Raw genomic sequence first — 16,245 nt, forward strand, 5'->3', positions numbered from 1 at the left:
ATGGGGTGGAGTGAACAGAGAGGAATCGTTTGATTGGGGAGCAGCCCTTTCATATCTAAAGAGCCCCCCCACTAGTAGCTCGGGGTGGGGTCTGCATTGCTCCGCCTGCTGCGTGTATACATCCGTGAGCCCGCACACAGGAGCACCAGGGGGGCTGTCCGCGTGGGAGCCTGCAGACTTCCGTGATTGTTACGCCCGTGTGCACTGCCTGTGCACATGTGTCTGTGGTTGCCCCGCCTGCATGCACACCCAAGCCGGGAAGCAGTGTCCTCCCCGAGTGCCCCATCCTAACCTGGGCGCCGGCAGCGTTTCGTGTGTACCCTGTGGGAGCTGGTAGGACACCCGGCAGGCCCTCAGGAGGGCGCGCTTAGACCTGGGGCTCTGGACAGACGTGGCCTGGGAACTTGGCTCTGCCCCTAAGCAGCCCTTTTGCCCCAAGGTCAGGCCCCTGGCTTCCCTGAGCCTCCATTTCCTCATCCGTAAAATGGGGGTGATGACAGGACCCGGATGGAGTCAGGGAGCCTGAGCACACAAAGGTGGGACACCGGCCTGGCGCAGTCTTGCTCGGCAAGTAAAAGTAACGGCTAGTTTGTGCGTCACATGCCAGGTGCCCGGTGCTGCTACGTGTTTCATTGGTAGTCACCTGGTAATCTCACAACCACCTGTGAAGCTGGTATCATCATCACCATCATCATTGTTGTTGTCATCTCCATTTTTAAGAGGAGGAAACTGAAGAAAAGAGAGGTTAAGTGACCTGCCCAAGGTCACACAGCTAGGTGTCAAACCCAGGCAGATGGGCACCAGATTCACTCTTCTGACCACTACTCCCGGCCTCCCTTGCACACGTGCACAGACACACACTCTGACGCACTCTACACTCTCTCACTGCGCCCTTCCACCCACACCTGCTCTGGTCCCCTTCCTGCCCTCCAGGCCTGGCTGAAGGAACAGGATTTGAGTAGAAACTTCTAGCCCCTTCCATGCCTCCTGTCCTTCTCGGGCCCCTGGGCAATACTCCCACATCCGTGTGTGGCGCCTGCCGCCCCCAGGCATGCCGACCGCCCGCTGGTTGGAGGGACATCCGGGCACCCTTCGTCAGACCTTACTGAATAATTAGAGTTAACAACAGTTTTCACTCATGAAGTGATTTTCCTGGAACTCACCGAAGTACCTCATCCCCCAGCTGGGCATTTAATCCTCCCAACAACTGGCAAGGAAGGATTATCATCTTCATTTTGCTGGAAATTAGACTCAAAAGATGGAAGTAACTTACCCGGGTCACCCTGGACCTGGAGCCAGGCTCAGGGCCGAGCAACTGCCTCTCAAGCCTTTGTTCTTCCAACTGCACCGCAGTGTCTCTCTCTCTCTCTCTCTCTCTCACACACACACACACTTTCCACCCACAATGCAGCCCAGACAGACACACAACTGATGCACCTACACGTGAAGCACACAGGCAGCCCCCCCCGCCTCCGCACCTGCCAGGCCACACTCCTCGCCACACGCCAGGCCCATCTCCGCTGCCCCCCCCCCCACACCTCGCTGGCTCCCTGAGCTGGAACACCCCCACCTGGGCTCAGCCAGCCACACTGACCTGTAGCCTCAAGTCTTTAGCTGGTTAATGGCCGCCCCTCCCCCTTGGCCTTGGGAACAGCAGCCGCCACTTAGATTCCAGCCCCCATCCCTCTCCCCTCTGGGAGGGAACAAAGGAGAAAGCTGGGCGGAGGAGGACTAGGGGGAGGGAGAACAGAGTCTGGGCAGCAGGGGGGGAAGCAAGCGAGAAGGAGGCACTTGGCATCCTCACGGCCGGCCCTGGCCCCGCCATCAGCGGCCGTGGGCCGGGCCGGGCCTCTGGGCCTCTCCTGGACTCTGCTCTCCTGCCCGAAAATCGGGAGGAGGGCTGCACGGTTCCTTCCCGGTGAGCCAGCACTCAGGGTCCTGGCCTGCCTTTGCGGGACTCGAACATCCGCCTGGGCCAGCTGGGGGCCCAGGGCACCTCCTGAGGCGGCTCCGTGCACTGCAACTTTGGATGGGTCGACAAACTGGAAAGGACTCTGGGTATAGAGTCCCCAGATTTGGGCACAAGTTCCAATTCTGTGACAGTCCCTGTGCAACCTTGGACAGGGTCCTCCCTAGGCCCCGGGCTAGTAAATAAGAAGAAGGCCCCCTTTAAGAAGATACTCCTGGGTGAGGACATGTGACTGGGCCAGCAGGGCACAGCCTGCACAGCCTCCCCTGGCTGTCCTCAGCGCCGCAGGCTTCCTGCCCGAGCCTTGGTGTCTCCGTCTGCAGAACGGGGAGATGGTACCAGCCTCACGGGGCGCTAGGCAGGGACCTCATCAGTCTCGCATGCCCCTTCCTCCCCAGGGGCCCAGCGCAGGGCAGCAGGGAGAGGGTGCTCAATGACTGGTTGGGCAGAAAGGAACAGGAGGAGGGACGGCTAGAGGGAGAGCCAGCCCAACACCGTCCAGTGCTCGCTAGTGGCAGTAATTATCACCGTGGCCGGAACCTTCCCACATGGTGCCGCCCAGGCTGGTTGGCGGTGGGAAGAAGGGTGTGGGTTTAGCCGCTGAGGGACGGGACTGGGGACTCAGAGCTGTGGCGCCCGCTGGGGTCATAGGCACAGCCCGCGGCAGTTGGCCACGAGTCTTCACCGCCGCTGCCACAGTAAACGTAGATGGAGTAAGGGCTGTTACCTTTGTCTAGAATCACACCGGTGGGAGGTGAGTATGAGCCGCCCCCTCTTCCAGATGAGGCCAAGGAGGTCCAGCAACTTGTCCGAGGTCGCACTGGCAGAAGGAGTAGCCGTTCACTTCTCTCAGACCTGTGCAGTCCCACAGGATGTCATTGTCCCCGTTCCACAGATGGGGAAACCGAGGCCCACGGAGGTTTGGTAATGCAGCCAAGGCCCCACTGAAGGGTCATGTCAGGGCTCTGGGTCCCCAGCAGGGGCAATTCTGGTGTCCTCGTCTCCCTGAGCCTCAGTTTCCCACTCCGGGAGATGGGGGAAGGGTGGCTTTGCTCCTGCCTGGGGGAGGGGCCTGTGTCTCCGACTGAGCCCCACCCACCCAGCTGCTTTGTGCTGCCGCACAAAGAGCCCTTGCTTGGCATTCAAGGCCTTTGTGGGCCACGAAGCCCAGCGGCACCCCTGCCCGAGTTATCGGTGCAGGAAGCCGTGGCCAGCGCCAGCGGGGCCTCTCCGGGCCGCCGTCGGAGACATGTGTTGGACACGGGCCTTTCAGGCCCGGAGCCACCGCACAAAGGCCAGGGAAGAAGGCGGAACAAAGGGCTTTTTCACAGGGCAGCTGAAAAGCCGAAGATTAGTTCCTGCGTGCTGTGCAGGCTGGGAGGCGGGGTTGCGGGGGGCTGGCGGCCGTTCCCCCAGACCCCCGAGAAATAACATCACTCAGCCGGTGTCCCTGGTCTGGGACCTCCATGCCCAGGCAGCCAGAGAGAGCCTCACGACACCAGGGCCCACCCATTTCCTTCTGCCCAAAATTCCTCTCCCCCCAACCCCGTTCCCCAACACCCCCATCCCCACACATCAAAACCCTGGATCCTGCGCCCTGCCTGCTCTGGTGCCTAAGTCTCCCCCATGGCCCAGTTCTAACCATTTTTTTGCACCATTTTTCATTTCCTGAATAATTCTCGCTGGCTGCCTTTGCCCTTTCTCCTCCCCCTGCCCAGTAACAGCCCCACCCCCTTCGCGGGCCTAATGCCAGGGTCACTGCTTACGGAGAGATAAGAATCAACCATCCAGAGAGTGCTAACTCTGTGTCAGCCACCCTGCCCTTGCAACGCCAGCAGGGTGCACATTGTTAGCCCCATTACCCAGAAGGGGTGAGGCTGCGGGAGCTGCTGAGAGGCAAACCCAGGTCCCTGTCCACGCCTCCTCTGTTGCCCAGGGCCTCTGCTCCTTGTGTCTCCCAGGCGAGGGGTCCCTCCGTGGGGCTAGGGTGGGTGGGGTTGGGAGATACGGGCACGGGTTCCAGCTGGTGCTGGGGCACCTTCAATCAGCCCCGCCCTGCCTCCATCAGGTACGCCATTGACCGAGACTCAGATTTGGACCAGATCTTTGATATCGATGCTGACACGGGCGCCATCGTGACGGGCAAGGGATTGGACCGCGAGACTGCAGGCTGGCACAACATCACGGTGCTGGCCATGGAGGCAGGTAAGATGGGGAGGTGCAGAGGCTGAGGGGCGGGGCAAAGATGGCAGGGTGGGTGGGAGGCTAAAGCCAGTGGGCGGGAAGAGAGAGATCTGGGGAGGACCCCAGGCCAAAAGAGCAGGGCCAGTCTGGAGGCTGGTTTTCTTCCCTCAGCATTTATTGAGCACCCACTGCATACCAAACCCTGTTTTATTTTGTTGTTGTTGTTGTTGAAGTTATTAAACATTTTGGTTTACTTAGTTCTGCTTCCATTGCCAAGGCCTGTTTTAGAGGCTGGGGATACAACCCTGAGCAGGACAGAAAAGCTTCTGTCTTCCTGGGGGAAAGCTAGCCCATCAACAAACAGAGAGAAAGGGCGTCCTTCACGTCAGGGGAAAGAAGAAAGCAGGGAAGAGGGTGGAGAGAAAGAGGGAGGGGAGGAAGAAGGTGTTTCTCTTAGGAGAAGGCCTCTCTGAGAAGGAGACATTCTGACACCTCAGTAAACTGAGGGAGTCACGCCCACATCTGAGGGAAGAGTGTTCAGGCAGAGGGAACAGCCAGTGTAAAGGCTCAGAGGCGGCAGTTTGCCGGGCCTGTTGGAGGAGCAGCAGGAGGCTGGTGTGTGGAGAGGGGCAGCGTGGTCAGCCACGTGGGGCCTTTGGCCTTTACTAAATGAGGTGGGAGTCGCTAGGGTGGGGGTCGAGCAGAGGAGGGAGGATGCCCGACAGGATACTCCAAGCAGGGGCTCAGCCAGTAGCCTAATGCGATGGTGCTGGGAGGATGGGGTGTGGCCTGGCTCAGCACGGTAGCCAGGGTAGAGCGAGAAGTGGTCGGCTTTGAGAGGCCGGGTGAGGAGGGGCCAATAGGACCCGCTGACCGGATGACATGGAAGAAATACAGAGGGGTCCAGGAGGACTCCAAGTGCCTGGCCTGAGTTTCTGGAAGAGTGATGAGCGTGTGTGTGCACACATGTGTGTCACAGACACATTTTGGTGCAGCTGGGGAGAAATGTGAACTGGGAGGGAAAGAGGGGGAGGCCTGAGACACGGGGGGGGGGGGGTGCAGATAAGGAAGGCGGTGGAGGGAGAAGCGGCAAGCACAGGGACTCCCGGAGCGCCAGGGCAGGGAAGAGGGCAGCCCAGGCCTCCTCGAGGACCTCCTTGAGAACCACCACGGCCCAGACAGCCGGACCTGCTCTCCACACTCCCACGCCCTGGCGGCCTCAAGCTTCCGGAGCCAGCAGAGCAGCCAGTATAGGAATACTGCGTCTCTGAGCCTCAGGCAGGCGATTTTCAAACTCCCTTCTGCCCACCTAGGCCCCGAGCCCCTGGGAGCCATCCTGCCAGCCTTCCTTCTCCTTGCCACCCCCCCCCCCCACCTCGCCCTTCCACTTTGCAGGCCCCACCAGCCGGTCCCCGGGCTGCAGCCGAGGAAGTCCCTAGGCTGAAGTTCCTTGTCTCTTTCAACTTCAGTTTAAAAGGAAATACAAAGCTGCCTCAAACCTCAGTGCCTGCTGCTCCTGAGCCTTTGAATCCACTCTGCCACCGCATGAAAGGGAGATAACAAAGGTGGCTGGAGAGGAAGTGGCTGGACTGGGGGGAAGAGCTCTCCCCCTCCTTGCCTCCCTGAACCTGCTCCCTGGGCAGGCAGGGAGGGATGCCTCCCCTCCCTCCCCACAGACACGTCCCCTGCAGCAGCCTGTCGCATGGCCCGGCGTCCACCGCAAGCGTCCCCTCTTGGGTTAAGCACTGCGCTTCTGCCCAGCGGGTCTCTTTCAGAGAGCAACTAGAGCAGCATACAAAGTCTGCAATGCTTGCAATGCGGCCGTTTCACAGGATAAAGACCGTGGGGGCCTCTCCCCCGTAAACACTGTGCAGTGTTTACTTAATACATATTCCGGGCTAGTCGCGTTCCAGCACATACTTTTATGAAACCATAACCAGTAGCAGATCAGCACCCATTTTACTGTTGGGAAAAGTCAAGGCTCAGAGAGTTCCGGGACTTGACCGAGGACGCGCAGTGGCAGAGCTGGGACCTGGGCCAGGTCTGCCTGTTTCCCACCATAGCATTGCTGTGTGGGGGTCCTTTCCCTGGGAGTCACTGCTCTGAGCCCCACCCCGTCCCACCCACCAGGCCCCAACAAGTGCCCGCGGGGAAGAGGAAGGCTGGTCCCTGGGCTAGAGATGCCCCCACCTCTGCACTGCATACACAGCCCCCACCCAGCCTGCGCTGGGACGTTCATCAGTGAGGCAGTAAATGGCTCCCATTTCACAGAGCTGGCAGGAGGATGCTGTACATAGTAGGGACGTGCCTGGGAAGAACGTAGCCTAGAACTTAGTAAGTGCTCAGTTCCTGGTGTCTGTGGGTTTTGACTCTGCACTTGACCTCGGCACCGACTCCATGCCAGACACTTCACAGCGATGTGCTGGCTGAGTCGCCCCACCTAAGGCGTGCCGGCTCTGCCGTTGCCCCCGACGTGGGGATGAGGGAGCTGAGACTCAGAGAGGCAGAGTCGGTGGCTCAAGTGTCCGTCCCCAGCCTGTCCGGCTCCAGAGCCCCGCTGTCCCCGGATGCCCCTCCACTCATGATTCCTTGGAGCCGGGCACAAAGCCAGGCGTGTCACAGAGAATCCACGTGCTGTGGCTCCCCACCCACTCCGAGAGACAAGGACAGCATCATTATCTCTATCCGTGTTGCAGATGAGGAAACAGAGATTGGGGGGGGGGGGAGCAGTGATGGCCCCAGGTCACGGAGCAAGTCCACGCAGGACCAGGGCTCCACCCCGGCCTGCCCCCTCCCCGCAGTCAGCCTGAGCCCCAAGTGCAAAGCCAGTGGGTCCGCCTCCTGCACCCCCGGCCGAAGCATCCCTTTGACTCCTGCAGAGCAGCGGGTGCCAGGGGGTCACCGGGGCCCCACCCGCTCTTGTCCAGGTGTGACAAACACACGGTGATGAGAACCAGAGGGGAGACATTTATACGCGGCGGCGGTGAGGCCGGCAGGTCCCGCGGACACGGCCGCGCTCGGGCGGGCGGAGCGCCGCCTGTCACCGCGGATTACCTCACGGCTCCGCACCACTTAGTATGCCGTCTCCCCTCTCCGTCCTGCCCGTCCAGACGCTGCTTCCCTGACATTATCTTTAACGTTTTGTAATCATGAAATATTAATGACCGATATTGAATTTAAAGTACAATTTGTGTCTGAGGCCTTCGGTGGAAAGGGCAGTTGTAAGGGACGGTCTTCAGGGAGCCTGGGGGTGGGGGGACGGCGCTGGGGTTGGGGGTGCGAGGGGCTGCCTCTGCTCCCTCCTCCAGGGCGGGCAGGCTGGCCCAGAGAAGTGGCATCCGTGTCCCCAAAGGCCAAGCCTGAACCAGATCAGCCAGAAGCTTCCCCACCTGAGTCACCCCAGGCCAAGCCCCCTCTCCCTGCACACTGGTTTTTCCTTCACTCCACAGGGCGCATTTTATAACTTCTGTGTGTATTCGCGGGGATAGTTAGTAAATCTCTCTTCCCCGGGAAACCTTCCGGGAGGGCACTCACACCGGGCACCCGGGAGGCACGGGTGCGTTCTTACTGAATGAATGGTTTAAGGGGCTCGCCCACCGGGCGAGGACAGGGGCACACGGCGGACAGGCCGCGGCTCCAGCTGCGTGGTTCCAGCTCTCTGAGTCTGGGCGGGTCCGGCCCCTTGCGCTGCCTTGGCCTTCTCATCTGTAGAATGGTGCTGCCTGGGCGGCGGTAAGGATAATAAGTATTGCTGATGGCAGTTCCTATTTATTTGAAGCTTCCAATATGCCAGACATCATGCTAAATGCTTTCCATCATGCCGAGCGCCTCATATAAAACATCTCGCGTCGTGTGCGTTGGAAATCACGCACGTAAGGTGCCAGCACTGCTCCCTGACACACCGTAGGGACAACGTGTGGCCAGAGAAAGAGTCTGAAGGGAGAGCGGACATTGGAGAGGATGCACTCCAGCCTCCCCACCCCCACCCCGTGTCAGAGCTGGGGAGACTGAGCCCGGGGAAGGGCAGCAACTCACCGGATCCACCAATGAGGTGGTTTCTTGACCCCAGCCCGCTGTTCCTTAGGAGGACAGCAGGGGGCGCCTGAGGGGGCTGGAGGAAGGACCAGGGAAGGGGTGAGGGCTTGCAGTGGGTTTGCGGGGTACAAAGTGCTTTTTCTGCCAGGGACAACCCCCCACCCATGTCTACCCTCGACCAGTGTTTTCTGAAGGTCCCCGCACCTGGCCCGGGCTGGGCACTGAGGTCCGGTGGTAACAGGGTCACTGGCCTTGGGAGCCCACAGGCGGGCAGGGGACGGACATGCCAACAGTGAGTGGAAGTAAGGGGGGCAGCGGGCCCCTGGGAGGGGCAGCCAGAGGGGAAGAGGCAGGAAAGCTCTCCCAGAGCAGGGGACATCTGAGCTGGGTCTCTGAAGCTGAAGAAGCCTTTCTGAGCAGAAAGGGGGTTTGGGGGATCCCAACAGAAGGGTCCATGTGTGCGAAGGCCTGGAGGCCCGGGCCGTCCACTGCCCATTCTGAGAACGGACAGACGGGGCACGGCCAGAAGCTGGGGCTGCAGGACGGCTGGAGCAGGCCAGGCGAGGGGAGCGTGCAGGAGCTCGCTGGCCGTCCTGTGAGGAGCTGGCCATGTCCCGGAGACGACAGGGAACCAGTGCATTGCAGGTCTTTGAGCGGAAGAGTGACAGAGTCAGGTGTGCGGTCCTCAACGTTCAGTCCTGTCCACGGGGCGGGCAGACGGGAGGGGCCGGGCCTGGAACCTGAGAACGGATGGGAGGCTGCCAGGGAGACCCGGGCCCAGATGTGTGCTGGGTGTGCGGGGCGGGGCCGGGGCAGGTGAGAGAAGCGCCAGGGAGGCTGAGTGTGTGTGGGAGGCAGGTCTGTCACAGCCCTGCGTGGAAGGGGCCACTGCAGGAGGCAGTGAACTCCCCGTCACCAGAGGTAAGTCAGGCCTGGGCTCCTCTTGGACTGGGCAGCTTCTGGGGGCCCCTGCCACATCACCTGCCCAGCAGATGGCAACAGGAACAGAGGTTTCGTGATATCCATAGAGTCTCCCTGAGACAGCCAGAACATTAGGAACGGTTCAGCGCTCGGGTGGAAACCCTTCCCCCACACCCCAGATTCCGGGGCCCCACGTCACCCAGAAACCCTGCCCCGCCCTTTGGAGGACAAAACGGCCCCCACAACAAGGTCAAAGCTTCCGATCTCCTTGGGGAAACCAAACAGATCTTTCAAGTCCCGGAGAAACAGAGAAGGGCACCCAAACTTCTCGCTTCCACTGGGCATGAGTGGGGACAGGGCAGGGAGTGCAAGGAGCCCACTCGTGACAGCCCTGACACCCCCTCCCCCGAACACCCCCACCTGCTCACCCAGCCCCCCCTCGGCGTCCTGCCCGCTTGTCTTGGCCGGCTGGTAATTGGGATGATAAATCTTCCTGCCCAGCTGGCCAGCTCTAATCAGAGCCTGGTGTTCCCAGGCAATTTAATTCCTTCGGGAGAAGGGAGGTAGGGAGATGATGGAGAAGGGGGTTGGGGCTCGCTCCTGCCCCCCCCTCAGCAAGTGAGCTGGATGGAGGTACCTTGGAGCTGCCCCCTCGCCCCCTCCCTCCTTCTCCCCACTTCTCAAGTCTCTCCCCCACCCCCGCCCTGGCAGCCTCACGGCTCTCTTTCTCTCTTGGCTTCTCTCTTTCTCTGACAGCCAAGGAGAACTTCCACATCCAACCCCATTTGTTTCACTGATGAGCAGACCTGTGTCCAGAGAGAGAAGCAGGAACAGGGTCATGCAGCCGGACTGCATCCTCAACAGAGGGGACCCTGAAGGGGGCACAACCCCCTCAGAGTTAGTCCGTCCCAGAAGGTCTTGGTCTCCCCCTCCCCCCGTCACCTCCCCAGCATCCCAGTGTAGTCAGGGACTAGGAAATCCATTCATTCCATCTTTATGAAACCCCTACTGTGTGCCAGCCCCGTGGGTGCTGGGGATACAGCAGCAAACAAAATGGGCAAAAATTCTGCTGACCTTCTGGCAGGGGAGGTGGGTGGTGAGCAAGTCAAGCAGGGAAGAGTGTCTAGTGGGGGGGCGAGGGGCACATTTAAATACGGTCGCCAGGGCAGGTCTCTCTGAGAAGACGTCTGGGCAATGAACTGAAGGAGGAAAAGGGGCGAACTCGGAGCAGAGCTGCAGGGAGAGAGGGCTGAAGGGCAAGGCCAGGGAGGTGGTGACCAGAAGATCCCATGGGGCCTTGTGGGCACTTAAGACTGGACTTATCCTCTGCCCAGGACAGAGGCAGTCCAGGAGAGCTTCCAGGAGGAGGCAGGGACACGTGTGTGGGTCCTGGAAGGCAAGTGGGGCTCTTACAGCTAAAGGCGATAAACTCCCCCTTTGGAGCCAGGCCCAGGTTCGAATCCCAGCTCTGCGGATTGTTCCCTATGAGCTGGTTTTCTCATCAGGAAAACAGCAGAAACGCCAGTCTGTACTGGCACCATTGTTGACAGGATGCAATGAGGCAGCACAGGCCCCAGACCATGGCACGTGCTCGGTCGGTGTTTGCTTGGGTTCTTCTGGGAAGGAGCACGTTCCTAGGAGAGTCTCTGCTCCGGCAGAGTCACCAGGCCAGGTCCCATCTGTTCTTCCCTCCCCAGAGGCCCCCGGCGCTTTGAGCTCAATTCGGTTCAGGCACTAGGTGAGCAACTGCCAGGGGTTTGGGCTCTTTCTTGGAAAGCATCCAGAGCCATTTCCTGCAACCTCCCCCCACCGCAGGGCCTTTGCACGTGCTGTTTCCACTCCCCGGGGCACCCTCCCTCCCGCCGCCTTCACCTGATTGGTTTAACAACAGGCGTCACGTTACTTCCTTTACTTCCCAGTTGGATCTCAGCCTCAAGGTCACTTACTCCAGCGAGAGCATCCCTGCACCCGGCCAGGGCGGGGCCCCCTGCTCCATGCTCTCACAGCCCCCGAACTTCTCCTCTCACCTTTTTCATAGTCCGCAGTGACGTCTGTCTGCCGCTAGACTGAGAGGCCGTGTCGGTTTCGCTCCCTGTTGTGTCCTTGGTGCAGAGAAGGTGCTCAATCCGTAATTGTCAGTAAAAACCAGAAGTCTCAGCTCCAAATGGCTCAGTCCAATCCTCCATCTGTTGTTGTACATAAGGAACTCTGGGGCCCAAAGTGGAAGAGACCCACCCCCACTGCGCAGCCATTCTCTGCCCCAATTCTGGTCTCTTCCTGGGGCACCCACCGAACTGCTCAGCCCCCCAGCCCCCAGGGCATCACCCGCCACCTCCCAGATTAATGGTGAGCCAGCACAGGGAAGAAGCACCGGGCCGAAGCATGTTTAATTTTAATTTAGGAATCACTAAGGCTATGGGCCTGCTCAGCGCTGGCCTGTCAATCAGCCTTCCTCAAGGCTGCATCAATTAGTTTAAAAATATTGAATGTAATTTTGCCTGACACAACATATTGCAGCTACCGCAAAATATAATTTATTTTAGAAGAAGAAATAATTAAACTAATTTGCATGTCAGTCAGCTGAACTGAGATGCCGACGTGGGGGGGGGGGGTGGACCCACGGGGGATCTGGCCTCTGGAGAGGGCACCTGCTGCCGGCGCCGGGGGACGTCGGCGTGGGCCCGGGTCCGAGCAGCAGCGGCTGCCGGATGGACAAACACGCAGGCAGCCAGACCAGGCGCTAGACTCTGAGTCAGGGAACCCGGAACCCGGCTCAGCTCTGCCGTCGACTTGCCTGGGGCTTTGGCCGGAGTCGTACGCCTCTCTGGGCCTCGGCGTCCTCATCGGTGTGGTGGGTTGATCAAGACCTCCTTCACGGGTTGTTCCGCGGATGAAACGAGGTCACACATCAGAAAGTTCATTATAAATTGGGAGGCCCTTCCCAGAGGTGAAGGTTACTTAATGGATGGATTCCTTGTTTTATACCAGAAACTTTCAAGGTGCTAAAGTGTGAATTATGATGGGCGGGTCTTACAACTGAGGCTAACCTTGATCAGGACGGGTGCGGCGGAAGTCGGTCAGAGGTGAGACATCAGGCTGGACTCCCCCACCTGCCGGTCGCTGGGGCAGCGGTTGGCAACCCTTGCTGCCCATTAGATTCCTGGAGCTACGGAAAAAAAAAAAAAAAATCAGTGACCGAGCCTCGGGCCTCTGTGAGTTTCCAAGGCTCCCCAGGGGACTGGAACATGCAGCCAGGCTGGGGACCGACCGCTGCGATGTCAAGGCCAGTGGATCCTGACTCGGGCTGGCCCGAAAGCTCTGGGGGTTCCAGGCCCGCCCCCAGGTCAGGGGTCCCTGGGATGAGCTTCGCAGGCGGCGACTGCAGCGATGTAGAGGCTCACCTCCCTGGGCTTCCTCAGCTGCCCCACCTCTGCGACCTGAGACCCCGGGGGCCCAGGGCTTTCCCAGCAGGAGACATTCCCTGAGGCATTCCCGAAGAGAAGGCGGAGCAACACCGAGATGGCGATTGAGCGGGATGAAGGGTGTGTTAACGAACTAACTGTGTAACCATTGCACAATGTGTGCATGGCTCAAATCGTCACACGTTGTGTACACCTTGAACGCGGACCGTGTCCTGTGACAATCGTATCCCAGTAAAGCTGGAATTATGTCTTTAAAAGCAGAGGGAGGAGATGCCCAGCAGAACCCACAGAAAGGGTGCCAAGAATGGAGATCTCTCCAGCTGGGGTCCCCAAGGGTGGAACTTGTCCCAGGCCCACAGCGCTCTGCCTCTCCCTCTAGTCCCTGCACTGCCCCACAGCAGAGGGGGTGACCCGGAAGGGCATTCGGGCCCTGCCCACCCCCCACCCTCCCTCTGCCTCAGCGAGGAGAGGGGTGCCAGTGTTGGGCCGCAGGCCTCGCCCTCCCCACCACCAGAAAGCACCCACCCTCTGTCTGTCGAAGTTCTCCAGCACCTCGCTCTTAAAAATAACAGCTCACCCGGCATTCCCAGCCATGACCCCCATCTCTCGCCCCTGGGAAAGCCCCCTCTAATCGCTGAGGCGGCAGATCTGGGTGGGCTGGGAAGATAAGGGGCCCCTGGCTAAGGGGAGCTCCAGAGAGGGATCGGGTCTGAGTTAATTGAAGACTCCCCCGCCGCCCCCCTCCTCCTTTCCCGGATGCCCCCAGGAGGCGGCTGCACCTGCCTCCCGGTCTCCATTCCTGTCCATCAATACACAAGCAGCGGATGCCTTATGTTCAGAGGAGGAGGCAGCTGACCAGTCCCACGTCCTCCCGCCCCAAACCCCATGGGGCTCCTGGCTGCCTGGAAGCTCCCCGGTCGCCCCCAGAATAGCTCCCTGCCAGCCAGGCCAGAGACGCAGCCAGCGAACCACTGCCAGCGGCGGGGGGGCAGCTTCGTCTCCTGGAGCATGTCCTTGGAGAGCACGTCAGTCGTGAACTCGTGGCTGAGACAGCTGAGCACCGGGCCCCCGCGAGCACCCAGAGGTCTGGGGGTGCAGCTAGAAAGGGCCTGCAGAAAGGAGAGGCTGGGGTGAGGTAGTCCCAACATCCTCGTCCCTGGATGTCCCTGCTGAACAGCCCCGTGGAGGGTGTTTGTTTATTCAACAAATCCTTCTGCAGCACTTGCTGTGTGTCGTGTGCCCAGTTTCAAGGGCTTCCCAGATAGCGTCTCAGTCCGGCGTCTTCGCCAGTCCGTTACTGCTGCCCCCTCCGCTGGTGAGAAGACAGGGTCGTGGAGAAGACCAGGGACTTGGCCTGGATCACGCAGCCGTAGGTGAGGGGCTGGGGCCGGAGCCACCTGGCGGGCGGCAGAGTTCTAGATGCCAGTCACTGCGCTCTGTCCGCTTCCTGGCTGTGGAAGCTGACGTCAGACAGGGAACGGTCTCCCCCAAGATCAAGCACTGGGCCAGGGACAGAGCCCGCCTGGAATTCCATCCACGTCCTTCCCGGCTTCACTCATTGGTGCAACAAGTGAGCTCGAACCTTCGCTCGTGCCGTGTCCCACAATGCTGAGCACCCAGCGAGTGACACTGTACGGCAGAGGCCTTGACCCCAAACACATCCCAGCTGGGGGAGTGGGGACTTCGTGGTTTGGCGGGGACCCAGGCCAGGGCCGTCCTCTGGTGGACTTGCCATGCCCTCCCAGGATCGCGTCCTGAAAGAGCAGAAATTTGGGAGTCCAATTGCCAGCCGACCCAATCTGTAAGCTTTTTCCGTGTCTTCGTTTCTCTTCTGCAATATGGGGATAATTTGTACCCAGTCCTCCAAGGATGCCCGAAATGATGGGCGCCACTGCCCCAGGTGTGTTCTCGGCACTCTGTGGTGACGGGGTGGAGCCGGCCACAGCGATGACGGTGCTGTTGGCGGGGGGAGGCAGGGGGGTTGGGGGGCAGCAATGTGATGGTGATGCGGATGGTGGTGGGAGTGGGGGCGTGATGGTGCTGGCCTTCGAGTCTGTGCAGATGGTCACGATGATGAAAGCAGTGGTGGCGGCCGTGACCGTGATGGTGACAACCGAATAGCGATGGTAACAGGTGCGGTGATGGCGTTGTGGGTGGTCCTAGTGAGGAACGCGGTGATGACGGTCCTGAGAGTTACGCCGGCAGAGGAGGTGATGCTGATGCTGATGGTGGTGGTGGCAATGGTTTCCTGGTGGAGCCGTAAGAATGGCAGTAGTAATGGTGGAGACGGTGACGGTTTGGTGATGGCGATGGGTGGTGCTGGTGATGGTGGTGGTGACGGTTGTGGTGCCAATGCCAGTGGCACCCGTGCTGATGGCGGGGGTGGTGATGGTGACTGTGATGGTGATGGCTATGGTGATCATCTGACAGTGGTGATGGTGACAGCAATGGGGGGAGTGGCAGTGGTGGTGACGATGACCCACTTGTGCCCGCTGTCCTCAGTCCCGGTCCCGGTACCAGCCTGATCAACCCGCACACGTCTCAGTGCGACCGCGCTGCCGGACTCCGTCCAGCAGCTGGTGGGCGGCTGTCTGGGCCTCACACTTGAGGCCTTTCAGCCTCCCCCTGTGCCCTCGTTACAGACAATCATGCCCAGCTCTCCCGGGCATCCCTCAGGATCCGAATCCTGGACGTGAACGACAATCCCCCGGAGCTGGCCACGCCCTACGAGGCAGCCGTGTGTGAGGACGCCAAGCCGGGCCAGGTATCACCCAGGGGCTGGGGACCACGGGGTGCTGCCAGGACTGGCCAGGGGCTCCCCTCAGGCCTCACACCAGCCCCCTGCCCCCTCCCCCCCCTTCAGCTCATCCAGACCATCAGCGTGGTGGACAGAGACGAGCCCCAGGGCGGGCACCGCTTCTATTTCCGCCTGGTGCCCGAAGCTCCCAGCAACCCTCACTTCTCTCTGCTCGACATTCAAGGTGAGTTACCTCCGAGCCCCCAAGTCCTAGGGTGCGTGGCGTGGGGAGCCTAGCTCAACTGCCTTCCTCTTCCCGCATTATTGCCGGGGAGGCTGCGACACCCGGAGAGCCAGTGCTGGGTCCAACATTGCTCAGAAAGTCCCAGCCAAGCTGGAGCGGGCACCCAGCTTGAAGAAGTCTGAAGAACAAGCACAGGGTGCATCGGGGGCATCTCACTGGATAGAGGAGGGGGATGGAAGGACACGGAGAGGCAGTCCCTGAGGACTGGGCGGGCCAGGTGCCAGGGCAGAAAGAGCCCCCGGTCTAAGCCAAGGTTGAAATAAGTCATTTGCACACCCTCCACCCTGCAGCTGACAAGGTGCTTTATCTCAGTTGCTCCTTGCATCCTCTGGCCACCCTGGGGCGTGGTTTTCTACTCCACCCCCACATTGTCCAGGCAATGAAAAACAGGATAAAGGACCCACCCAGCGGCCTTTAGGAAGTCAGCGGCGAGGCTGGGATTCACACCCAGGCCTGGTTCAGGTCCAGGGTACTTCCTACCTGGAAAGGAAGCGGCCTCCCAGCCTGAGCAAATCCCATTGTAAGACATGTCCCAGCAAGCTCCCCAAGAACTTGAAGTTTGAACCTTTGAGGAATAGCCTGGGGTTATAGGGTGGTCAATAGACTCGGGGTGAGGGACCTGGGTCCCTGTCCAGGCTCAGTGGGTGGCTGTCTATGCAACTCCGGCAAGGTT

General features: G+C 60.2%; 1 protein-coding gene across 1 annotated transcript in view; it reads left to right on the forward strand.

The window, feature by feature from the left end:
- CDH22 (cadherin 22) overlaps nt 1–16,245 on the forward strand; it is a 69,709-nt gene that overhangs the window by 44,098 nt on the left and 9,366 nt on the right. Inside the window, exons 7-9 of the mRNA XM_045833213.1 lie at nt 4,038–4,174; nt 15,174–15,295; nt 15,395–15,512. Coding sequence (XP_045689169.1) covers nt 4,038–4,174; nt 15,174–15,295; nt 15,395–15,512 — 377 coding nt within the window. The remainder of the gene's footprint in view (nt 1–4,037; nt 4,175–15,173; nt 15,296–15,394; nt 15,513–16,245) is intronic.

The sequence above is a fragment of the Phyllostomus hastatus genome, unplaced genomic scaffold, assembly GCF_019186645.2.
Source record: "Phyllostomus hastatus isolate PE091 unplaced genomic scaffold, TTU_PhHast_1.1 phas_contig_17, whole genome shotgun sequence".
NCBI lineage: Eukaryota > Metazoa > Chordata > Mammalia > Chiroptera > Phyllostomidae > Phyllostomus > Phyllostomus hastatus.